Source organism: Muntiacus reevesi, chromosome 20 (assembly GCF_963930625.1).
Source record: "Muntiacus reevesi chromosome 20, mMunRee1.1, whole genome shotgun sequence".
Taxonomy (NCBI): Eukaryota; Metazoa; Chordata; class Mammalia; order Artiodactyla; family Cervidae; genus Muntiacus; species Muntiacus reevesi.
Window position 1 is genome coordinate 17,420,690 of NC_089268.1, and position 27,028 is coordinate 17,447,717.

The 27,028-nt window shown below is 39.9% G+C and overlaps 1 protein-coding gene across 2 annotated transcripts in view; it reads right to left on the bottom strand.

The window, feature by feature from the left end:
* The window catches only part of MED20 (mediator complex subunit 20), a 70,730-nt gene that overhangs the window by 7,345 nt on the left and 36,357 nt on the right, over positions 1-27,028 (bottom strand). The window contains exons 5-6 of one of the 2 annotated variants that reach the window (XM_065913356.1): positions 19,169-19,242; positions 18,085-18,140 (exon numbers count right to left, since the gene is read on the bottom strand). In XM_065913356.1, coding sequence (XP_065769428.1) covers positions 19,213-19,242 — 30 coding nt within the window. In that variant the 3' untranslated portion in view covers positions 18,085-18,140; positions 19,169-19,212. Of the gene's footprint in view, positions 1-18,084; positions 18,141-19,168; positions 19,243-27,028 lie in introns of those variants that run through there. The other variant, XM_065913357.1, reaches the window with a different exon arrangement.

Here is a 27,028-nt window from a genome sequence, read left to right on the forward strand (position 1 = left end):
TCTTCTTGATGATTTCATCTGTTCCCAGAACATCAAGTATCATTTCTATTAATTTATTTTAATCTCACACTTTAGAAAAAGCCATTTTATTGAGATATAGTTGACATACTGTAAAATTCACTCATTTAGAGCACACAACTCAATAATTTTTAGTACATTCACAGAGCCCCACAAATACTCTTGCATATAACATCTGTCCATTTCCTTGCAGAGGCTTGGTCTCGGGTTGCATCTTCACATTCTGATACCCGCATTATGGTACACTACTGTTAATGCTATTTGCAGGATGAAGCTTCTGAACATTTGGTAGCAGGGATAATCATACATTGAGCTATACACACTGTTTTATCCAAGTCTCCTGATGATCAGGACATATAAGATGACAGACAGGGGGTTAAGGAGATGCCATCTGTGGAACAAAGCTAAGTAGCTGCCCTTGAAGGGATCTATTTTTTTGATTCATTAACCTAATACTCTTGCCAAAGAGATCTGTGCCTAGAACTGAACCAAGGAGGATAGTAGACTGGGCACAAGGAAGACTGTACATACAAAATTCAGAGAAATTCTGAATACAGTGGGAGCACACGCATACCCACCCACCCAGCCACACACACGGAAATGTTATCTGTGACTCTATGCGAAGTGGCACACCAGAGAGGAGGAGTAACTAAACTGGCTGTAAGGACTGAACACGTCTGTTTTCGGGCTTAGTCATTTATGCTGCTTCCAGATCAAACCTGATGATGCTTTCAGTTTGATCTCCCTGACAAGCGAGTGTTCAAGCAAGATCCAAACTAAAGGCTTCCTCTTCTGCTCCATGTGCTGTGAGTCTCAGTTGTGTCCAACTGTTCACAACCTTAAACTGTAGCCTGCCAGGTTCCTCTGTCTATGGGATTCTCTAGACAAGAATACTAGAGTGGGTTGCCATGCCCTTATCCAGGGTATCTTTCCAACCCAGGGGTCGAACCCGAGTTTCTTGCATTGCAGGTGGATTCTTTACCGCTGAGCCACTGGGGAAGCCCTTCTACTCCATAGCCACATGGAAAAAGTCTATTGCTACTGCTGAAAGAATGAATTTACCCTTTAAATATCTGACCACCAGGATTTATGGTTTGTCCCTACAGTGTGCCTCTAAAGCACTGTCTCTAGAGCAGCTGGGCAGTCATCAAAAATGTATACATATGTCAGACTTTCTGAACTGTGCCCTTTAAATGCATGCAGTTTATTGTACGTAAATTACATCTCAATACATTTGTTAAAAATTGCATAGACACCCACGCACAGACACACATACATGCACATACCTCTAATGAAATAATAGATCTAGCCAGTAGCTATGTCAACTACTAGGTGAAAGCTGACAGGAAACTTTACAACGGATGCATAAGACTGACAGCACCTGACTCCACTGACCAATTTTACCTTGAAAATAGGACAACCAGACATTTTATGCTTTCCTGATAGAATGCAATAAGAAGTCCACAAGAATATCGCCTATTACTGTACTCTTGCTAAAATAACTGAACCTGAGTCCACCAAAGCCTTTGGATCTGGCACCAGATCATAAGCAATGTGTGACAGTAACATGCTGCAAGGGTGTAGTTAGCCAAAGAACCAAGTCAGAGTGTAGCAAACGCTACAGGATCAATGGTCTGGAGTCTTTAACAAATAGACAACATGAGGAAAAAAGCGGGTGGGTAGATCTGCTACTGGAGAAGGCAATGGCACCCCACTCCAGTACTCTTGCCTGGAAAATCCCACAGACGGAGGAGCCTGGTAGGCTGCAGTCCATGGGGTCGCTACTAGTCAGACACGACTGAGCGACTTCACTTTCACTTTTCACTTTCACACATTGGAGAAGGAAATGGTAACCCACTCCAGTGTTCTTACCTGGAGAATCCCAGGGATGGGGGAGCCTGGTGGGCTGCCGTCTATGGTGTCGCACAGAGTCGGACATGGGGGAAATGTTTAAAATACTGTTTGTCTCTAACTGTACCACTCTTATTTTTTTAAAAACAATTTCGTTGAAGTAGAACTGACATACAATGAACTGCACATATTTAAAAGGTACAACTTGATAAATTTTGACATATGGTATGTACTTGTGAAATCACCACAACCAAAATAATGAACATGTCCATCAGCCCCAGAAGTTTCATGCCCTTTGCAGCCCTTTCCCCCAGTCGCCCTCCCCTTAAACCCTAAGTCCAAAATTGGAGAAATTTAAATACAGACTAAGTATTAAGATAATACTAAGTAATTATTAGTTTGATGTGACAATAGCATGATGGCTGTATTTTTAAGTCTTTATATGTTAGAGATATCTCTGAAGTATTTACAGGTGAAATATGATGATGTATGGAATTTGCTTTAAAATACTCTAGGGGAAAAATGTGGCAGGAAGATAAATGAAACACAATTGTCAAAATGTTCATAATTGTTGAAGCTGATTGATGGGGACATGGAGTTCATTATAACTAGTTCCTTTATTTTTGCGTATGCCTGAAAAGTTCCATGAAAAAAAAATTTAAAGACAAAAAAGCAAATTATATACTCTCTGATAGCAAAGAAGACCTTGAGATATGAACCATCCACAAAATAGACAAGTTATGAGACACCTTTCCTCTCTGCCATTTACCATCATATCTAGTTTCCCTCTGTAGGGTACCCTCCTGCCCCCTACGACACATCCAATCAAAGCGGAGCAGTTTTTTGAGGCAGTGTTAGTCACAGACATGGCTTGCATAGTCCTTTGGTCTGGGCCTCAAGAAAACAGCCTTTAGACTCAGGTGGCAAACTCTGTAGCTTCCCCAAAAAACTTCATCAGAATTCTGCTCACAAAAGTTTCCAGAGGATATTTGTCTTTAGGGGGCACAAGGCCACTTTAGTGGATCTGCTGAAGTGTTCTTGTTTAGTCTAATGTTTTCTCTCTTTATGAAACTTCTTTATTGCGAAAGAAAAATTTTTTCTTTTCTTTTTTTTTAAAATTCTGCTTCTCCCTCACTAACTCTGATTTATCCAGGTGGCAAGGAGCTCACCTTATGCCTTTCTGAGTTTCACTGCAGTCATAGGAAAAAAACAGTAGCACAAGAAATATTTCTGTTCCTCTGACCTCCGTCAGACGAAGGTTACTCCCAGTCCATGTGATGTTTGAGGAAGCAAAATTTGGCCACACAAAATCAATTCAATATTCACAAACGTACTGCTTTGTATTTGGCCCCTTCTCTTTGGACATTTGTCTTCTTTGCTCTTGAAATAAAATGCTCAAAAGTTGTGTTTTCATTCATGCAAAATAGGATGGACCTCTGTCCTGACAGATGTGCTCTGGCATATCATTGAGCCCATCATGAATCCTTGGTATCATACCAGAATACCAGTGATACCACTATGGAAGTTAACTCTCAGATGCATTATTCTGAGAAAATTTATTCAAAGTTTCAACTTGAAATGCCAAGAACTGCTTTCCCAGCTGCAGCCCAGGCAGCAAAATTGGGAATCTCCCTCCTCCCACTTTCCCCACATGGCTGAGGCGGGCTTTCCACACGTGGCCATTTGTATGGGAGACACATATATACATTAGGAACTGCCTGCAGAGGAAGAAAAAGGAACAATTTCTGTGACTAGAAAATAAATCTGACTAGAATTTAGACATGGATCATCCGGATGAGATGGTAATTTCAGTGGCTGCTCTAAGGAAAGGAAACCCCATCTTGCTGATGTCTTGTTTCTTAAAAAAGGATGGTAGTATATTTAATCCGGTGCTTTCCCGATGATATGCCAGGGCACATCCGTCAGGATGGAGGCCCTTCATATTTCGCATGAATGGAGAGACAGCTTTTGAGCACTTTATTTCAAGAGCAAAGAAGACAAATGTCCAAAGAGAAGGGCCAAATACAAAATGGTGTTTGTTATATACACACAAAAGGAGAAGACTGGAAGCTACAAAGAAAACACTCAGGCACTTTAATTGAGAATAAGTTATAAATTATAAACCGGCCATAACTGAAACTACCAGTCGTTTTTCATTTTGTTTTGTTTTTTAAAGAGGCAGGCCTATGTATACAACACTTTAAAATACAGTATGTGGGGGGTTCTCCTTTGCCCCCTTCTGATGCCTATGTCAGAAGCTTTCTCTATCTCCTTTATACTTTAATAAAACTTTATTACACACAAAAAAAAATAAAATAAAATAAAATACAGTATGTGAAAGAGAAAATGGGTAGAAGAGTGGATATAATATGCCATCAAGACTGAAAAAAGCTACACAAGCACAATCTCCCTCTCTCTTATCACATGCCCTGTAGCGGCAAACTGGGGTGGAGGGGAGTAAAGCTGGGGAAAAAAAGAGAGTCACTAACATGTGTACCTTTTGGGGAAAAAAAAAATCATGTGTTATCTATTTTCCAAAAGGATACAGCACCGAGGAAACTGTTTCAATAATCTTAAAAAGTCAGGCATCAGCAAGATGGCAGAAGATAAGCACAGAGCATATATGATTTATTATATCTTTATTAGAAAATAGGATTTGGGGACAGAGTCTGATGGTATTTATGGCATATGGAGAACCTAAGGAATTATATTCTAGTAGCACTAAACATTACAAAAGGAACCCCCTCACACACTTCTTTTCTACAAGCTTATGACCAGCAAAATGCAGACCTCTTTGGCTTATTGCAGAAGCCTCAGTCAGTCATGTCAATCATTTGAAATTTCATATCAGCCAAGGTACCAAGGTAATTTCTACTCTGCTTCCCCAGAGGCCACTACCGAAAATTATCAATAGAAGGGAATTCTGTGAGCAGACTCTTCCAACTCTCAAGAGAGCTTCATTTCCTTCATGGACAGCTCCTAACATTATTCCAGCTTACTGGGCAGCAAAGTAATTCTCTCAACACCCAACCCACTTCTCTGAAGGAGCATGAGTGTGACAGTGTGGGTGTGTGTCGGAATGGGGAAGGTAATCGGGTGGATGATGGAGGCCTCCTCCCTCTGTATCACTCCAAGTACATAAGGTACATTATAAGCCTCAGTTTCTTAAGTCTGTAAAACTGAGGAGCAATAATACCTACTTCAAAGAGTTGTTCTGAGGGAGATGCAAATGAGATGGCCATGTAACTGCATTCTGAAAGTGGCTGACTCTAAACAAAGTACTGGCTGACTTGGCTACCTTGTCACTCATTCCCCAAAAGTTATTTTTGTTTCCACAGGGCTTAGAGTTGGGCTGGCATTAGCAGCTTACAGTAACTGACTATCTGGCCTTGACTTTACCAATAGTTTCATCCAATAAGCCCGTCATACTTATTATTAAATAAGAAAATAGAGGATACTTTCATATTAAAAGTAAGAAAAATCACTACCTTTCCAAAACAAATGAAGGAGTTTTATTATTTATTATCTCTTTTTCTTAGGTTTTTGAAAAATTGTGTTTAATAGTAACATAGAGCAAGGATAGTAGAAGTCCAATTAAGATGTTAAAAACAAACCCAGAGCACCATAAAATGCCATTGAATTAAAGAAGCAGAATCGGTCTCAGCTAACACTCTCCAACGGGGGTATGCCCAATGCATACTTACAGGTCCAACAGAATGTGCTGCGTGGCAAAAATATAAAGGGGGCCTTCTTTCAAATAAGGCATAGAAGGCATTTCAAAGACATGAACTGTGCATGAACCCTCATCTCTCGTTAAGAATAAAGCAGCAGTACTTCTGGGAACTCAACTATAGCGAGCTGGCACAAGAGAGCAGAAGGCCAGTGCACACCCAGGCAACCAGCTTCACGTAGTTTAAATCTCACAAGTCCCAGCCACTTCTTCTCCTATTTTAAATATATCCTGGCCTGCCAGTGGGTCCCACCATTTAGATTAAGGCACTGACACTCCCATTAATGGCAAATAGAGAATCTTATAAGGGAAACACATAAATCCAATCAACTGCTTTTAATTAAGTGTAGATTAATTTACCACAGCAGGAAGTAGAAAGCTGGTGCTGAGGGGCAGGGTACTGCACAACTGAAATGCAAGGAGGAAGAAACTAAAGAGTGAAAGAAAAGCATGAATCACTGCATGAGACCCTGCAGAAGGAAGACTGGAGCCTTAAGGAGTATTTGACAGCACGGAGGGAGGTCCCTAAAAAACAATATGAGAACCGAAAATAAGCTTTACTGACTTCATCATTTTTTCCCCTGTATCCTTCCCATTTTGCCTGTGGTAACTGTGCTGAACATTGTCCATACCCATCAAGTTATAATCTCAGTGAGGCATAACAAAACAAGATTCCAGCAGGCCAGAATTAGTTACCCATATGTATTAAAAGCTACTCATTACCTGTAGCTTTTAATATATATGAATAACTAGAATGGTAATTTTTCTCAAGTTAAACCTTTCATTTATGAGTATGTGCTTTCTGAGTCTGACATCTCAGAAAACTTCAGTTTGTTATTTTTAAGTTACTGGTCACTAACAGCCTACAGTCAAAGGTAAAGTCCCCATCAAACAACCCAATTCCACTACAGCCAATTTACCAAAACATATACATTATCACTCCACCTATCACTCACATAAGAACTTATCAGAATTAATAACTAAACCACTTTGAAGGAACTGTCAGTAAAAAAATCTTATCTAATATTGGCAGAAGCTAAATAACAGATATTACATATTCCAAGAAACCGATTAACAGTCTTCTGAGGGACCACTTAATGCATTATTTATTCTAAGAGGCCAACCTGAGTCTGCCAGTAAAGAAAATATCTCATAGAATTTAGTGGGAAGTGTGGCAGGACACATTAAGGTATTGATGTCATTAAACAGCTTTAAGAAATAAGGAATCCCCACTTTGTGTTCATACATGAAGATGATGCAGAATGTCTCTAAAATGCAGATAAGGCTTTATCTTCTAAGGCTGAAGTTTGAAAGAAGAAAAATGTTGTGGACACAATAATCCATCTGTTAAAATCACTAAAATCCTGAGGTCTGGATGACTGCAGAGTTCTGGGGCCCCCAAACCCACTTATGAAAAGCCCAGGCAGGGCTAACATCATACTCAGTGATGAAAATAAAAAAAAAATTACCTCTGTTCATAGATGACATGATCTTATATGTAGAAAACTCTAGAGATAACACACACACACACACACACACACACACACACACAGTTAAAACTGATAAATTCAGCAAAGTTGCAGTATACAAGATCAACATATGAACTTCAGTGTGTTCCTATACACTAACAATGAAATATGAGAAGGAAACTAAGAAAACAATTTCATTTACAGTAGAATAAAATAAAAAAGAATACATACTTGGGAATAAACCTCACCAAGGAAGTAAAAGACTTGTATACTGAAAATTACAAAACACCACTGAAAGAAATCACAAATACATGAAAAGACATCTCATGTTCACAGACCGGAAAACTTAATATGTTAAGATGTCAATATTACCCAAAACAACCTCCTGATTCAATGAAATCCCTATTAAAATTCCAATGGCATTTTTGTTTTGCAGAAATAGAAAATACATCCTAAAATTCATATAGGATCTCAAGGGACTCCAAAAAGTCAAAACAATTTTGAAAAAGAACACCATTGGAAGAACACACTCATGTTCTCATTTCTAGCCTACCACAAAGCTATAGTAATCAAAACAGTATGGTACTGGCATAAAGACAAATACACCAATGGAATAGAACAGAAAAACCCGAAATAAATTCTTGTGTATATGGTGAGATGAACTTCAGCAAGGGTGCCAAGACCACTCAATGAAGAAAGAACTGTCTCTTCAACAAATTGTGTTAGAAAATTAATATCCACATGTAAAGGAATGATTTGACCCTTACACCATATACAAAAATTAACCCCAAATGGATTAAAGACCTAACCATAAAACCTAAAACTATACAAGCCCTAGAAGAAAACATAGGGGAAAAAATCTTCATTACACTGGACTTGGCAACGGTTTCTTAGATATATACCAAAAACACAGGCAACAAAAGCAAGAAGAGAGAAGACTACATCAAACTTAGAAACCTTTGTGCATCAAAGGACACAATCACAGAGTGAAAGGCAGCCTATAGAATAGGAAAGATACTTCTAAATAATTAATAACCAAAATGTATAAAGAACTTTTACAACTCAACACCAAAAAAAAAAATCAAATAACCCAATTAAACAATTAAATATAAATCAAATAACCAAAGGACTTGAATAGGCCTTTCTCCAAAGATGACATACAAATGGCCAACATGCACTGAAAAGATGCTCAACATCAGTAATCATCAGAGAAATGCCCATCAATGGATGAATAGATAAACTGATACATGTACAAGGGCATAGACTCAGTCTTAAAAAGGAATTCTGACACATACTACAACATGGATGAGACTTAAAAACATTATGCTAAAGAAATATGCCAGTCACCAAAAGACAAATACAGTGTGATTCCACTTACATGAGGTATGGAAAATATTCAGAGTCAAATTCCTCAAAACAGAAAGTATAATGGTGGTTACCAGGGACTGAGGAGGGGAGGAAAAGGGTATGTATGGGGTTTTAGATGTGCAGGATGAAAAAGTTCTGTTTCACAACGAGGTGAATATCCTTAACACTACTGAAATGGCTAAAAGAGTAGTTTTTAAAAACATTTCGTTATTTAGCTGCCCTGGCTCTGAGTTGTGGCGCACAGGATCTTTTAGTTACGGCCTGTGGGATCTAGTTCCCCTACAAGGGATCGAACCCAGGCCCTCTGCACTGAGAGCAAGGAGTCTTAGCCACTGGACCACCAGTGAAATCTCAGTAGATTTTTGCCATTTTTTTTAAACCACATTTTAACCAAATTGGTTAAGATAATTCTTTTATATGTTTCTTCCTTTTTGAAGAAAAACTATTAAGATATTTGTTCAGCACAAATGAGACCTGTGAACTCAAGAGTCCCCAATCTCACGTGGAAGATGAGAAATAGAGCCTGACTAGGTAAGGGCCCCTTATTAGGATGCCAAAGCAAACAGTAAAAGTTTTACTAAGAAGCAAGGTAAACTACACTTCAACTGGTATTTTCCTGAGTGTGCTTCCAACTGATATGACTGATGCAATCACCTGGGAGTTCACTCTACCCCAAGGTAATTTTTACCCCCACAAATGGATCTAAACCTACCAGTCCAGATGAAGACATTCCCCAACTGCTCTCCAGACCAATAATTCCACTGGCCAAGGTAAGATTCCTATCTGTTTTGTTCTTGGGAAATACTGTTCTTTGTTAAGAAACTACATCTCTCCAATGTTCTTGGTGTTAAGCCCCCTTCTTTACAGTGATAACAGATAGTTTGGGTTGGCATACACGTGCGCATGCAAGTGTGTATTTTATAGATCCATAAAATAAAAAAAAATCTGGGAACTACTGTTTTAGATAAAGTCCTCTTAGACCAAAGCCTTGGAGAGCCTTCTAACCTTCTGAGCCTATGATTCTAAATGGCACAGAGAAAGGCTTCTCATGGCAATTGCCAACATTGGTTTTAGGCTCTTGACTATGTTTTCTTTTGCAAAGAACTATTTCCTTATTAAAAGTACTTTTATTTCATCTTCAGCTTCCTACCCTACAAAATATTTATGGCACATATTTTTAATGTGTAATTTACAAATAAACTAGAAGCAATATGTGCATGCATGCTAAGTCATTTTAGTCAAGTCCAACTCTTTGCAGCGCTATGGACTACAGCCTGCCAGGCTCCTCTGTCCAAGGGATTCATTCTCCAGGCAAGAATACTAGAGTGGCTTGCTGTGCCTTCCTCCAGAGGATCTTCCCAACCCAGGTATCAAACCCACGTCTATGTTTCCTGCATTGGCAGGTGGGTTCTTTACAACTAGCAGCACCTGGGAAGCCCCCAGAGGCAGTATAGCATAGCACTTAAATGTTCAAGCCAAACTGCTGGGGTTGGAGTTCTAGCTCTATCATTATTAGTTATATATGACCTTGGGAAAATAATCTTTCTGGGCCTCAGTTTCCTTCTCTGTAACATGGAGACAGTAACAGTTTATACTTCATAGGGTTGTTGTGAGAATTAAATGAGTTAACATCTGTAAAATCCTTACAGCAATGTCTGGCACACAGTCAGAGCTCAAGAAATGACTGTCAGTATATAAAGCGACCCTGTAACTTGCTCCACATCACAAACTGGCACTGCCAGCGAAGGGAGGATTATGACTAGGATTATACTGTCTGCTGAAATCCTTCCACTACCCACACAAACTCCTCTTCCCATTGGTCCAATAATATAAAGGTAATGTACAGGTATTTGGGGGCAAATTCTTACTCCGGGCTCTTCTCAGTCAGCTTACATTAGGTTCCTGGACCCAGTTCAAGGGTGTGTGTGTGTGTGTGTGTGTCTGTGTGTGTCTGTGTAGGCTTCCCCACACCAACGAGCAATTAATTCCTGGACGCCATCAGCGTGTCTGAGAATTCAACTGAATTCTGACACTATCTACCCAGAGATGGAATCACATTCCACAGGTAAAGGGTTCAGTCCTACAAAACCATCTCTGCTTCAGACACCAATTGAAATCCCAATTTGTGACCTGTTGTTCTGACCAACTGGCTATTAATTAGAGGTTCCCATGACTCCCTCTTTGGGTTTGATGAATTTGCTCACAGAAGTTAGGAAGCTCTGTTTACTTACTGTATTACCAATTTATCATAAAAGATATGAATCAACAACTAGATGAAGAGATACAAAGGGCGAAGTCCTAAAGGGACTTCTGTTCTCATGGAACTCAGGGCTCAGCACAGTGGGACATGGAAACATTCTGGTTTCCCAGCATGGAAGCTCTTTGAACCCAAACCTTTTAGGTTTTTATGGCGGCTTTATTACATAGGCATGATTTCTTAAAACACTGAGCACTGGGGACTGATTCAATCTCCACCCCTCTCCCCACTGCAGAGGTCAGGTGGTGAAATGAAAAGTTCCCACCCTCTAATCACACAGGTGGTTCTGTGGGCAACCAGACCCTGTCCTTAAGTGCTTTTCAAAAGTCATTTCATTAACATAGCAAAATACACCTCCATCACTCAACACTTAGGAAATTCCATGGGGTTTTGGAGCTGTGAGCCAAGAACTATGCACAAAGACCAAATATACGTGAGAAACATACTTTGGTCATATGCATGGTCAATATATATATATATATATATATATATTATAAATCACATTACTGCACACCTCTTCAAGTAGAATCCAACTTAGTCCCTCACAATCTGATCCTGCCAATTTAATGCGGCAGGTTTGTTTACAATTTAAAACTACCTTCTAGATATTTTTCAGATGAAAAACGCTTGCCCAATTCGAAATCTGACACACTTAAGGCTTTAAGAATATGTAATATTAATCAACTTCACCACTTTCAGGAGCCTCTCTCTCAAGTATGCTCTCTGAGATGCTCTGCTTTGCATTCTCAAGTAGCTGCTGTGTGATGAGCTGCACAGATAACTCAAGCAGAATACGGAAAGGAAACACTTTGAAGACACACTAAAGCAAGACTTCAAATGATATAGCACCACTGGGGACGCAAGAGAAATCACAGCGGCTGATAAACCTAGGGAGCATCGACGAGCACCTGGAGTATTTCTTTCTGAAGAGAGGATGGCAGGTGCACACTATGCCAAACTCCGCACAGCTGCAAATCACGGACCAGCCTGGGAAGCTGGTGGGGACCCGCTGGCTAGGTGGTAATTATTGGTCAGTCATCTTCAGCTACAAAGGCTAAGGTGTAGCTCATTACATCTGTATTCTTCAACTGGTTATTTATCTCACAGCTAAAGTGATGGTTAGCCTCGAGGCATGTTCACCCATCTGCTAAAAAATAAAAATAGAATCACACACAAAGGGAAAACATATAAAGGGCTTAATAAAATTTGTAATTAGTCCTATGATAGATCATCTCTTCTTACTCCTCTCTATACCTTATTATAGAAAAGTCCCTTAAAATCTGAGAAGGAAGTTTGATAAGCTCTAATGAAGTCTAAAAGTAGGAGTTGGTCTTTGTTTGCTTGCACCTGGAGTAGCCACTCTTCCTCCACAGGGCCACATGCTTCAGCAGCAGCTGACTCCAGCACTGGCTCCAGGGGTGGGTCCTGTGAGGTCTCAGCCAGCTTGTGCATGGGCAATGGTCACAAGTCTAGCAGTGGGCATGTGGCCTAGCTTTGTCAATCAAACTGAAGGGGAAGGGCATAATCCACGTGCAGGTTGAACAATTTTATATTGTATCTTGGACATTTTGAATATTGAGATTGAGTCTTGCTTAAATCTTAAGGAAAATGTTGATATTTGCTTTAGTAAGTAATCAACCTGGTTGGATTCAGATCACAAGTCCCAATCAACCCTTCTGTGAGGTATGGTCTAAATATCAGTTCTTCTATTGAGCCTGTGCTCCAGAGTATGGGAGCCGCAACTACAGAAGCCCGCACATCCCAGAGCCTGTGCTCTGCAACAAGAGAAGCCACAGCAATGAGAAGAAGCCTCGCAGCAACAAGACCCAGCACAGCCATATGTAAATAAATAAAATTATTTTTTTTAATTATAAATAAATAATTAAATATCAGTTCCTCATTGAAAGCCTACTCAGAGGTATTAGGATCGTCTGGCATGAGTGCTAGCCAGTGGCCAGTCTAGGCCCTGGGCAGATATTTATCACATAATCAATTCTAATAGTTTTTGTGTGCTCTTCAAGACCAGATTCATGCAATGTGCTGTTGAGGAGGGGACCCGGGAGATCACAGATAACTCTACAGGCTTGGTTTCCTGAGCTCCTCCTTCTCCACTGTCTTCCCAGGTATCTTTCAGTTCCTTTCTGTCTTCCAGCCAGAAAGCCAAGGCCTTTATTATCTTGTTCTCGCACATATTTTGAGGGCTAGGGAGCAGGAAGACAAAGAGAAAGAAAAAAAAGTGAGGGGTCCTTTTTAGGACTATCGCTTCTCTAACTGGAGGGAACTCAAGGAGATAGTGAAGGACAGGGAGGCCTGGCGTGCTGCAGCTCATGGGGTCTCAAAGTGTCAGACACAACTTGGTGACTGAATAGCAACAGCGACTGGAGGGGAAGGCTCCCCTCCCTTAAGACTTCCAGGCCGCTGTGGGCCCTGCTGCTGTCACTGCCAGCACAGACGCCACAGGACTGCCTGGCGGCCGGGGTCTGGGAGAAGGGCGGGGGGCTTTCTTAAAGGAGGACGTGTCTACACCTCTTTCTCCGAGTGTCAGAGGCCTCCTTCCCCATCAAGTCAAGATCGGAGGGCTTCTCCTGGAGCTCTCTTTCCACGCCTGATGCCCACTTCCAGGTGTGGGCTGCACTCTGTCCAGGCCAGGGCATATTTACGGCTGTACTTCAAATCCTGGTCTTTTCTAACCCACCTGCTACTACTGACTTCTCAGAGTCCTTAAATTGCTGGTCCATGAGTTCTATCCAGGACTTTAGCTGCATTCAGCAGGAGACACTAGGCAGAGTGTGCTTACTTCGTCTTATCCAGAAATGGAACTCTCCAGAGGCAAGTATTTTTATATGCAGTAGTCAAATATGGTTATGTGTCTTATAAAATAATAGAAAATCCATAACTCCATAGGTATCTTTTTTAGGGTGAGGAAGTAGGCTTTTAGGTTTAAAAAAAAAAAAGTAATCTGGTTTACAGAAAAACATTAAGTTAACTCAACAGATGTTACCGGACTGTGGTAAAAATCACGCAGTGGCATACACATGTCATAAGTTTGAGAAATGCTGATCTACAGAATAGAAGCCACTTGCTTTTTAGAGCTACTTATACAGTTCTAGTTTACTATATATGAACCTGTTTATATTGTTTGTTTCATTAACTGACCTTGTGGTTGTTCCCTTCTGGCTATTATTATAGTCTATAGAATACTGGGGAAGAACAAGCAAGGTCATTCAGGGGCCTGTAAACAAAGCTTTCCTCGGCAAGATGGGTCTGAGGGGCTTCCAAAGGAAAGAAAGTAGAAGGGAGCATTACACACAGATCAGGCAGTAAGTGAAGAAGGCATGGATTCAGAAGTTACCTTCTTCTTTTAGAAGGTTGCCAAGGGAGGTGGTGGAGGCCAGTGTTGGGTGTTGCTCCTGGCCTGGCTTTGGGCCACAGGCCTCGCAGCCTGGATCTTTGCATCTGAGCCCACTTAGCCAATGCCACAGCAGACAGGATGTCTAGGCAATTCCCGGGCATGATCAAGGGTTTCCAGGACAGATGATGGCAAGGAGCCATGCAATCTACCATAACTCCTTCATAGCTTGATTATACATTAATTCAACTCCCCCTAACAAAGAGTCTTCCAGAATATGAATGGACTCTCCTGAGACTACAGTCTCTTTCAGTAGTGCTTCACTTGGCAAGGTCCTGCTACCCAGGAAAATCTACCCAGCTTCACCATTACTGTGACATCTGAGGCCAAAGAAAGTGATGAAACTGTCCAGACTATCCTCAAGTCTATATACAGTGAGAAGTACCCGGATGAAGCGCCCCTCTGGGGAATACTCTCCCAGGTAAATCTAGAAGATAATGGTGTCACAGACATTAAATTATCCGCATTGCAGGCAAGAAGAAAGCGCTGGTATGGTGATGCTCTTTACTTTAGTGACAGCTATGCAGGAAAAATTAAGTGAAAGGGCAGATCAAATTAAAACTATAAGAGAAGAAAAGCAACAAAAAGAAGCAGAAGCAGCTGGAAAGCAATTATTTCATGGCATTCCTGATATAATTGAGAATTTCTAAAGTTGGAAGGCCAAGTTTGATGCAGAACTCCTGGAAATTAAAAAGGTTAAAATAATCTTTAGAGATGACTTTTGGCCATTCACATTTTGCATGTCAGCTTCTTTTTCCATTAATATTCTAATAGTATTCCCAGTCGTGTGTGTTCAGAAATGGCTGAAGTTGTGAGTGATACAAGAGACATCCAAATGCTGAGCAGGAGTCTGATGGCCGCATTAGTTAACCTTACAGTCATTATTAAGTGATTCCATCTAATGAGCCAAGTAGTCTCCTTCTGTATAAAAGTCTATTAAATTATAGGGTCTTGGGAGCAACTCACCAGGCAATGAAAATCTCACACATATCTGAACATTTTTTCTTCAACAAATAAAAAACAATTAGAATAAATTTAACATCAGTTGGTACTGAATTTTTTAAAAAGTTACACTTCTTGACAAAAGTGGTGCTAACTTTGAAAACAAGATAAGATTAAAACAACCACAATACGGGTGACAGGATAGGCCCACTTTTATTGTTATATTGGGGTTCTAGATAAGAACTGAAAAATCCCAAACCGTTTGGTGCCTTAAAAAAAAAAATTTCAAAATGTCAAGCAGCTCCCACTTTATTCTCAGTTCTTAGCCAGAGAGAAACAGCAGTGTTCAAGATCCACCGGAGCTACAATGCCATGAACCCAGACTGCCCTGAAGAGGGAGCTGTCACTACAGCAAAAGACTCAAAGGCTGAGATGGAAGCCCCATGAGGGTAGAGGGGTTTTTTTGCTGTTGTTGTTCACTGACATTTCCAGCCCTAGAACAAGACTGAGACATCACACAGATGCTCAATTAATACTGAAAAATAAAAGGCTGTCCAGGAAGGCCTTCTGGTCTTCCCAAAGTTGGGAACAACAAATAAAAGAACATTCGGAACCTGGGATATATCAGTGGGGTCATTGGCAAGGTTGGATGGTGTGCTTTCTTAAAACCAAACCCTCCTTTTTCCTTTAAGTGCAGGTTTCCACAGATCCTGATAATCTCAATCATACCCTCTAGCACAATTATGAAAAAGGAACAGAACCTTAACTTTTCTAACCTGGGGGACACAGCTGCACTCAATTGGAATGTCACTAGAATCTGCATAGGGGCGCTGTGGGCAGGCACAGTCCGCCCAGTCACTGGAGAGAGCGCCATGACTTTCTTGCCTATGTTGGGGTCATTGTAATATGCTAATGTAGAAATAAACCTCAGTAATTATCATTATATATCTAGTGAGAAAAGTGGTTGTATGTTACATTTTTACAAATCTTTTAAATGCCTGGAATAAGTAAGACAGCTGGATTCTGCTATTTCTTTTTTTCTTTCTTTCTTTCTGAGAAGAGGAAATGTGTTTATTTTTAAACTTTCTGTTTTATATTGGAGTACAGCCAATTAACAGTGTGGTAGTAGTTTTAGGTACACAGCAAAGGGACTCAGTCACACACATACATGTATCCATTCTCCCCTAAACTCCCCTCCCATCCAGGCTGCCACGTAACGCTGAGCAGAGTTCCCTGTGCGGTACAGTAGGTCCTTGCTGGCTATCCATTTAAAATATAGCAGAGTATTCACGTAGGTCCCACACTCCCTCTCTCTTCCCTCCGTTCTTTGTACATCATGCTGTCTTTGGGAAACTCCACTGCTCTCATATGCAAGTATGTTTTAACACTGTTACGAAAATAGCTTTGACTCCCAAAAGAGTTTCAGGGGCTCCTGGGCCACCCTTTAAGACACTGTGGTAAAGAGTATCTAAGTGTGGTAAAGAGTACGCTAAGAGCTGGAACTGTGATGAACATTCAGAAGGGACTCTTAAACAAGGAAAGAGAGTTCAAAAAGATGGAGGGGAAGCATCACTGCTTGTAGCCACACTTTACAGGAAAGCCAAAATATTTCAAGTGTGCTTGTGTTACTTTAAATGTTGCTTACTCTTTGTACTTCACCATACTTCAACAGGAAATGAAATTGTTATTTGAAGAAAAGAAAAGCCAGTATTTCTCTCTGACAAGACAAAACAAAACAAAAACCAAAAACCATGGACTCTAACTCCTTCCAGTTCCTATATAAATGTCGACTGTTCATGTACATTTACTTTTTAGGCCATCACTTATAAGTGACACTCTAATTATGAGACCCATAAGTTGCTTTTTCTCCTGCCTTTTCTTCTCTTCAACAACTTCCTGATGACTGTCAGTCAAATATTATTTAACAGGACAAAAGAACCATTTCTAATTACCAATCAGTTCCAAACTGCTGCACAGTTCAATCTTTCTGTCTGCATGTTTCCATGAACAGCAATTAAATAGTAATCTACAAATCAACTCACTTCTTAACATGTACCATTCCTTAGCTAGATTCAGATTCAACTACAAACAATTCATGAAGAAGTAAAACAGTTGTATTCATTTAAGTATGGTCAAGAAAAAAGTAATTATTTATGAATCTCACATCATCTCACACCATTATTTTTCCCAAACTTTAAGAAGAAGCATGATTTTAAATTTTCTTTCCCACAAGCAAGCAGAAAGAGATTGGCTATGGTATTATGGTTATTGGTCAGGTGGTCTTTGACTTTATTATCTTATTTAAATCCATGTGCACCTTAGTAAACTTTCTAAGTTGATTAAAAACTAGGCCAGTACCCCAATGGTCAACACACAGGCTCCAGAGTGGAGGACCTGGGTTTGAATCCTGAAGCTGCCACTTGTGATGTGACTCTGAGCAAGTTAATCGATGCCTCATTTTTCTCAGCTTTTAAAATGAAGATAACAACAGCATCTGCCTCATAAGTGGATGACAGGATTAAATTCACTAATGAATAAATGAGCAAAGCACTTAAAACGGTGCCTGACACAGAATAAACACTCAGTGACTGTCAACCTGTTTTTATATATTTGCCTTCTAAAATAGTCACAACAGAAAAAAATTGCCCATTATAATCTAATAGAGCCCTGGAACAATACAAAAGGGAAATATTAAAAAGAAATGACTGTTTTGGTGTCCTTCTCTCTTAAAATAAGTAGCTGCCTGTATCAGCTAAGGAAGTGCTGACTAGCCATGGAAAACATACCAGACATTTTCAAAACTATTGTGATTCTGTGAAACAAGTAGAAAACAAAACTCAAGAAGACTTGTCCTTCAAAATATATTAAAGGAATCTTAACAGAAAATGTAACACAGCTATCTAGAAACAAGAGAACTGTGCATCCTTTTTGACACAGATACTTTTATGGGCAAGATAAAACCATCACAGCCCGAAGATGCTTGTCAGCTCATACATACCTCTAAGCACTATTCACACCACCTGACACGTAGTAAGAGATGAGGGTGTATGACTGTTCTCATACACAGTCTTGTGGCCCATTCTGAGGAAAATGAAGCTTGAAGCCAAAAGAGAAAACATTCATGAGAAAATTTAAAAATCCTTGACATCAGGGTCAACTTTATCCAAGAAGGTTTACCTCTCACAGTGTATCAGAAGATTCATCTATGGAAGGCTGGTACATAAAAATGCTAACTGGGATACATAAGAAAACTATAACTAACATTTACTGAACACTCACTATGTTTTGGGCATTATTCCAAGTTTTTTTTTATATAGATTAACTAATTAATCTTCAACATCACTATGAGATAGGCATTTTATTGTTCCCACTTATAACCAAGGAACTGAGGCACAGAGAAATTAACTTGCCTAAATGTCAAGCTAATAATGGCTAGTCAAAAACGGTCTGGCTCCTAAGCCCAAGTTTTTAACCAGTAGGCAAAGAAAAAGACACATCATGCACTTACATATCTGGGGCAGGGTGGGGGCGGGGGTGGCTAAGATTCTGACAGAATGTTTTTGTTATTTGTAATGTTTGAATTATTGACAATAAGCATGTAAGGACTTGTATAATTTAAATTTTTGATATCATAAATTTAGTAACACCTTTTTATTGGATTTTCCATGAAATTCTATTTGATTACCACCTGACACACAATCTGCACTTGGCCAAAGAACGGATCCCCAGGGTGAACCTAACATCACGGCAGCTGGCAGTACTTGGAGCGCGAGAAGGGGCTGCTAACACTCTTGACAGGTCATGACAGACACAGTCTCCATCCAACCAACAGTAAGCTTCAAGACTTACCCAAGGACTGTTTTACTATGGGGGCTGGTCTCCAGGTCCTGTGTTTATTTCCAAATATAGCTGTGTCTCCTCTTAAGTTAATTCATAGCATTTAGAAAGTCACAAGGGTAAGAAGAAACAGGTGATGAAACAAAGAAGGTGATAAGACAGAGACAGTGACTGAGCAATCACCCTAACAGGACACCAATCTTGGCCACCTACTGAAGCCTAGTATTACATAATGCTATTGTGAATAGTTTTCATGAACAACTTTTTATTACAGCTTTATTTCTTACCCATTAAACAAGTTTTTCCCATCTTCTTCCATATTACTCCACAGTCATTGGTTAGGTTTCCTCATCTCTATTACCTACAGGGGGGAAAAATCTGTAAGGTCAGGCTGCTATATAGCAAGAGAAAAGCAATTTCATGAATTTTATTTATAAATTAAAAAACAGGACCAGTATATTACAATACAGTTTAGTGAACTCCCCATAAGTTCTCAAAATCAAGGTAAAAGAGCGGGGAAAAAAGTTGTAATTTTTTTTTCCAGCTAAGAGTAATCAAACATTAAGTCATTTATGAATAGACTGGTGGAAGTATGAAAGGTTTACTTCCTGAAAAGATGCACTTCTGTGTTTATTTTAGGTTTTAAAGATTACACACTGCCTTGGCATATAACTTGAAACTGTCAGAAAAACCAAAACAAATTCATGGCAACAAAAATAATGGTGTTTCACAAGCCCAAATTCTTTTTGTGTAAGTGAAACAGGTAATGATGCCAGATGCCAAGAGGTGACGTCTTTGTGTTAGGTGGGTTCATGACTTTTAGGGAAGCAGCATACATTCTATGCACAAGAACACTGTATTAGTCTAAGTTGTCTACAATTTGGACACATTACGTGCACAAACACTTTTTAGGTTTCTGACACTGTATTCAGGACACAGGATTCAATAAGCTTGAGATTAAATCACTGTCTGCCACCATGTAACAAGATGAAAAGTTCTCTATTTTGCCATCCTGATAGCTAACACAAGAATTCCTCTTAGAAGACACTCTCAAAAAAAAAGAGAGAAAAAAAAAAAAAGACACTCTCTTTGTGAAAATATGTTCCCTCAATAGGGTCTCCCACCACTCAGGTCCAGTCCCCTTGGGGTCGATGGTTCCCTGCAGAATGGCTGTCAAGATCCCAGAATGATGGTCAAGGAAGGGGAACTGCTTTACAGTAGATGAGGAGAACTTGTTGTTTTATCTCTGAAAGGAACAAAGAGAAGGATGATGAGAGGGACAGGAGGAGAAGAAAAGAACAGTATAGCAGAATGAAGCTGGGGTTGAGGGGGAAGTGAAGTTCTCTAGTCAAGGAAGGTCTGGAACATTTTCAGAACAAGGATGCCTTAATGGGAAGTTGCATGAATGCAATATAGGGCTCACCCACCTCTGTTTTCCCTCCTTTCTTCAGTTAGGTATACTAAAAACACAAATGCCCTGTAGGGACAGGGCCTTTCTGAGAATCAGAAGCCAAGTATCGCATCTGAGGACAACATGCTGTGTATCAGAGGCACAAGGCAAGAAAAACAGGGGCCCAGGAGGCAGAAGCAGTTGCATGATGGTAAAATTCAGGAAATGCACAAATATTTTTAGGAAGAGAACAGCTTACAACTTGCACACATTCTAGGTTGGGGGTTTGAGGCAATCTTACTCAGGAAGCTAAGCTGACACTGTATGGATGGGGGTTTTACAACTATACACTTTCCCTAGTTGCTTTAGCTGGGGGGAGGGACACACCGTGCCACTTGTGGGATCTTAGTTTCCCAACCAGAGACTGAACCCACACCCTTGGCGGTGAAAGCACAGGGTCCTAACCACTGGACCACCAGGGAATTCCTCATAAAATTTCCCTCTTTCAGGTCCAAATTTTCAACCCCACTTTTAATATAAAAACAGCAAATGAGTAAAACTTAACTTAATTACTCTTAAATCCAAGTTACAGAAATAGCTATTAATTTGTTGAGCAGTGACTTCAATACTTATGATGGTGATCTTGAAAACTATTAGGTCCTATTGCAGTAATTTGTTCTATATATCTGAATTTCCACCACCCCCCCATTCAAAACTATATTACAGTAGTATAAACAATATAAATGGGACCTAGATGGAAAATATTTGAATGAGGGTAGTCTTATTAATAGTTTGAAGTTAATTCTTCAATTCCATTATAATTTTCCAGTTTTCAAGTCTCTGTTATTAGAGATAAACTCCCAAACAAGAAAACTCCAATTGTACCTATTATAAGTGAAACCTGCTGAACTCTCAGGCTTTGTGGCATGTGCAAGGCAAGAAGAGTATAGGATGCAGAGTAACAGAGACCAGTTATCATCACAGTGGCCGTGCCAGACCTTACGCAAGCAATTTAATTTCTCTAAGCTTGTTTTCTCATCTGTGTCAGAGCACCGGCATAAGGATTAAACAAAAATGCAGGTAAAATCCTAGTAAGCTGCCTGGCACATTGTTGTTGTTTAGTCGCTAAGTCGAGTCCAACTCTTTGTGAGCCCATGGACTGTAGCCCACCAGGCTCCTCTGTTCGTGGGATTCTCCAGGCAAGAACACCAGGGTGGGTTGCCACTTCCTTCAGGGGATCTTCCCAACCCAGAGATGTGAACCCACATCTCCTGCATTGACAGACAGATTCTTTACAACTAAGCCACCTGGGAACCCCAGCCTACCACATAGCTGATGACTAAGAAAAGTTTAGTTTCCTTCCTTTATCTTGGTACATTTACAGTAATTTTCAGGGGTTGAGGAGAAACTCCTTTCTTGAGAACTTTACTCAACTTACTTTTATCCTGCCAAACAATAACAATAATGATGATGATGACAGCTGCCGAGGATCCTTCTTCTATAGCCTTTAAAGTGTACCAGACACTCAACTAAGCACTCTAACATATAGTGGGTTAGCCAAAAGTTTTGTTCGGGCTTTTCTATAAAATGTTATGTAAAAACCCAAGTGAGCTTTTTGGCCAACCCAATATTAACTCAGTCAGTCCTCACAATAACTGTGAGGTAGGTATTATCTTTATTCACATTTCACAGACATTGAAACTGAGATTCAGAACTTTCCTGGTGGTCCAGTGGTTAAGAATCTGCCTGCCAATGCAGAGGGCATGGGTTCGATCCCTGGTCTGGGAAGATTCCATATGCAATGGGGCCACTAAGCCCATGTGCCACAACTACTGAGCCTGTGCTTGAGAGTCGAGGAACTACAACTCCTAAGCCCGTGTGCCGCAACTACTGAAGCCTGTGAGCCCTAGAGCCCATGCTCTGCAACAAGAGAAGCCACCACAAAGAGAAGCCTGCGTACCGCAACTAGAGAGTAGCCCTTGCTTGCTGCAACTAGAGAAAGCCCATGCACAGCAATGAAGACCCAGTATAACCAAAAATAAATAAATAAATAATAAAAATGCAATGAAAAAAATTTTAAAGAAAGAAACCAAGGTACAAATAAGTTCAACTGTTAAAAAGTGGCAGAGCTAGGATTCAAACCCAGGTTTCTACTCTTAAGAGATACCGGCTACCAGGGACTAACATCAAGGTGACAACGGCAATGTGTTTTCTTTAAGGGTGCTCTAATATTAATGTAGGGGATGTTCAGATGGTTTATCAAGTAGAAGAGATTCATATTTTAGGTAATTAAAGTTATCTAAACTATACAATTTATACATAATTAAAATACAGTTTTACATTTATATGCCTCAAAATGTTTTATTACATATTTCATAGTTTTACATTTATTAACCTCCTGGAGGACAGCAGTAGCATCTTATTTTACTAATTGTGGACATCAGTGGTGTCCTAGTGCTCATTAGGTGCTCAGTAAATACTGATGAAAGAATGAAGAGACTGGTTACTAAACTGAGAAAAAATTTTCAAGTTCATCTGTTATTTCCATGGTGGCTTATTTCCCACCACCCATTCACTCCTTATCTGCAAGACTTTGCTGGATTTAAGTGTTTTCCTGGTCTATTCCATTTTTGGTCTATTCCAACTTATGAGCTCAGGTAGCAAAATGTCTTATGACAAAAAGTCTCAAGTATACAATTAATCAGAAGACTCATGCATGAATGCAAGCATGTAACATATTGTTATGGTTTTCAAATGCTTCCACACACACGTCTGAGATGCCTCAAGACAATCCTGAGAGTACAAAGAAGGTATGATAATCCAGGAAGCTACATCAATGCTGATTGCTTTGGAATGAAAACGTAGTCTCATGTCTGAGCCAAAGAACCAATGGCTCAGAACCTGAGTTTGATGTTTTCTCTGTAATTGGGTACAAAGTCTATGAATGATATATGTTTAAGTCATAATGTCATAAATACATTTTTAAGTCATGAATGTTCAGCCATACCCAATTTAAAGTAAAAAGAGGCCAAAAGGCTAGGAAGATACAAAGGCAGAGGAAACTCACACAACTAGATAAGGAAAAGTTTTACATGCATCTACAACTAAATAAGGGCTTCTCTGGTAGCTCAGACAGTAAATCATCTGCCTTTATGCAGGAGACCCAGGTTCGATTCCTGGGTCGGGAAGATCCCCTGGAGAAGGAAATGGCAACCCACTCCAGTATTCTTGCCTGGAAAATTCCATGGACTGAGGATCCTGGTAAGCTACAGTCCATGGGGTCGCAAAGAGTTGGACACGACTGAGCGACTTCACTTTCACTTTTCACAACTAAATAAAGAGACCTCATATAAAATTTAAGAACTGCACAATTAAATCTCTCTTGGCTGCTAAGTTAGGACGCCCAGTACAGACTGCTGGGAAGAGACAGAGAGATTAGGTATCAGGGAGCCTGGGCTTCAGTCCACACTCTGCCACTGAAGAGCTATGTGATTCCCAGTTTCATTCAAAGAAACATAAAACATTGCACAGTATGGATAGCATGAACAACGGCTCAAGATCTGCTGACTTTACTGTTCTAAGTTATTAGTTTGCCATGGGTTTTACCCATTGGGCTTCCCTGATAGCTCAGTTGGTAAAGAATCCACCTGCAATGCAGGAGATGCCAGTTCAATTCCTGGGTTGGGAATATCCCCTGGAGAAGGGAAAGGTTACCCACTCCAGTATTCTGGCCTGGAGAATTCCATGGACTATAGTCCATGGAGTCACAAAGAGTCTGACACGACTGAGCGATGTTAACTTTCACTTTCACTTTACCCATTAATGGCCCTGCATGATAATTTAAGTTCAAATTCAGAATCTCTGAACAGAAGCTGCAAAACAGACAGATCTATGATTTTATGTGAAATGCAAAGAGTGCTGGGAGCACATTTACACTCTTTGACCTTAATTCAGAATAATCTAGGTGGTAAAATCTAAGTTCATTTACGAAATGAATCTTATATACAGAATTCCCCCCCCGCCCCGCACTGCTGCCCCGTTTTAAAATGAAGGTTTATCTCAAATTTTACTTCTTACGCAGTACTTTTCTTTAAGGTTTTTTTTTTAATGTGGACCATTTTCAAAGTCCCTGTTCAATTTGTTAAAGCACTGTTTCTGTTCTATGTTTTGGTCCATTGGCCACATGGCATGTGGGATCCTAGAACCCTGACCAGAGATGGAACCTACACCCCTGGCATTGGAAAGCAAAGTCCCATCATTGGACCACCAGGGACATCTTGGCAATACCTTTTTAACATTAATAAAGTATTCATACTTTCAATTAAAACTTTCACATGGTATTTACCACTGCAAACTTTATCATCTTTCCATGGATACATTTCTGTGTTAGAACAAAACATTTCATGTTGTTTTACCCTTCTTAAATAAAAACAATTTGGGATCAATATGGTGTACAAGAGATTCAGAGTCTCAGATTGAAAGCACGCGCCACATTAAAATGTTTCTTCCCTAAATGCCTGTGTGGTGGTTAGAATCAAAAAGGTTTTAGAAATCCACCTGCCTTATTGATTGACATTCATATCTGATAAGATACTAAGTGGATCTGTTAATTTATAATAGGAATAAGAACATGGGAGAGTGAGAAAGCCTTAGATTTAGAATCAGAAGACTTGGGTTTAAGCCTCATGTTATCCACTTATTAGCAAAGTGAGCTTGGGTAACTCACGAACATCTTGGGACCCCTATGTCCTCACTTGTTAATGGATATAATATCAGCTCTGCTCCTTTCCAAGACTGCTGTGAAGATCAAATAAGGAAATGCATGTGTAAGTGCACGGTAAACTGATGACAGCTGCCCATGAGTGGGCTTCTCTTCCCCTCCCACCAAGGAAAGCAGAGGCTTTAGATGACTACTCTGGTGAGAGGAGGCACAGATATTCAAATGTTCCAGGGACTTGGGGGCATGCTAAGATAAAAGAGTTTGGTCACTCATGCAGAGCTCAAGAATTTTAAAGTGTATTTGGTATCCAGGTCTTCATTTTAGTTAAATGACATTCTGGCCTTAATTAAGTATTTGATAAGAAATAAAAAACATACAACCTTAGCCAGATGGGGAAATCCTTTTCACCAAAAAATAAAATGACCTAAGCAATAGCATAATATGCATCCTCAATTATGTAAGATACATATATGAAAACAAAAGCAATACCAAAACCCACTTAGTTTGTAGAGCAGCAGCGTCAGCCACAAAAGACACCTTCTACACAGCATATGCCGGAGTTGCTATTTCATCACTGTGCTTAAATATAACCCTGTTTTTTTAATAATCCCCACATAGGATAGATATTATTAATTGGTAGAGTTCAGTCAGCCAGCATTAATAGAAGCCATTTTTAAAGCATTAGTTTGGTCATTACCAAGCACATTTCATAAATACTATACAACAATTTTGTCAGCATAGAACAGCAATGTATAATGGGAAGAGAACACTTATAAAAACATCATACTTTTACTAGATACCATGCTGTGTGTGTGTGTCAGGGGGGATCACATTATTTGCTTAGTTAATTCTCACAATGAGGTAGGTGTCAGTGGCATTTTACAGATGAGAAATGGATACTCAGGTTGGTGATTAGATGAGTAGTCCAATATCTTATAGCAAGAAAAGAGCAGCATTTCACAGGGAAGCTCAGTTGGTAAAGAATTTGCCTGCAAAGCAGGAGACCCCACTTTGACTCCTGGGTCGGAAGTTCCCCGGGAGAAGGGACAGGCTACCCATTCCAGTATCCTTGGGCTTCCCTGGCGGCTCAGACAGTAAAGAATCCGCCTGCAATGCAGGAGACCTGGGTTCGATCCCTGAGTTGGGAAGATCCCCTGGAGGAGGGCAGGGCAACCCACTTCGGTATTCTTGCCTGGAAAATCCCATGAACAGAGGAGCCTGGTGGGCTACAGTCCATGGGGTTGCAAAGAGTCAGCTAAGCTACTAAGCACAGGCCCATGATAATTGCTTAAAGTTGCCAGTAATTCCACATGAGTGGCAAAGAACATGAGGTTTAGGTAAAATTTTGTCACTGCTTTCATTGTTTCCCCATCTATTTGCCATGATGGGATGGGACCAGATGCCATAATCTTAGTTCTCAAACTATCACTATTCACTACACTACAAATGTAAGTGAGATTATGGGTTTTCCCTGGAAATTCCCATAAAAAATAATATTTATAAAATAAACATTTTAGAAGTGCTCTGAAATGGACAATGTAAAGATATAATATGGTTTAGATACATTGACGGACTATATATCTGTGTCAAGCAATGAGAAGTTAAGATACCGGGATAAGATTAAAGCCTATAGAGCTTTCCAACTCCTTTGTTTTAGCAGAAACAGCATAGAACTTGATGGCTACTCTGTGCTCTGGTTAGAGTATTCAAAGACACAAGAGACATAGATGCAGGTGTTAAAAATATAAAATTGCATCAAATTATAAGACAATACCTTGATTAGGTATAGTGGCTAAGAGAGCAGATTTAGGAGTCAGACTGGCCAGATTAGAATCCCAGTGGGACCCAGTTCCTAGCTCCAAGACTCAATTTTCTCATCTATCTCATACAATTATTTGGGAGTTACAATGTGTACAGAGTTCAGAAAAATCAATGGCAAGAGGCTAAGTGATCAATAAATGTTACCTGTTATTTCTCTAGTATTACCTCGTGTAAAAAATAAAATATACCTGTAAAAGCACTGAAGGCCTTTCATTA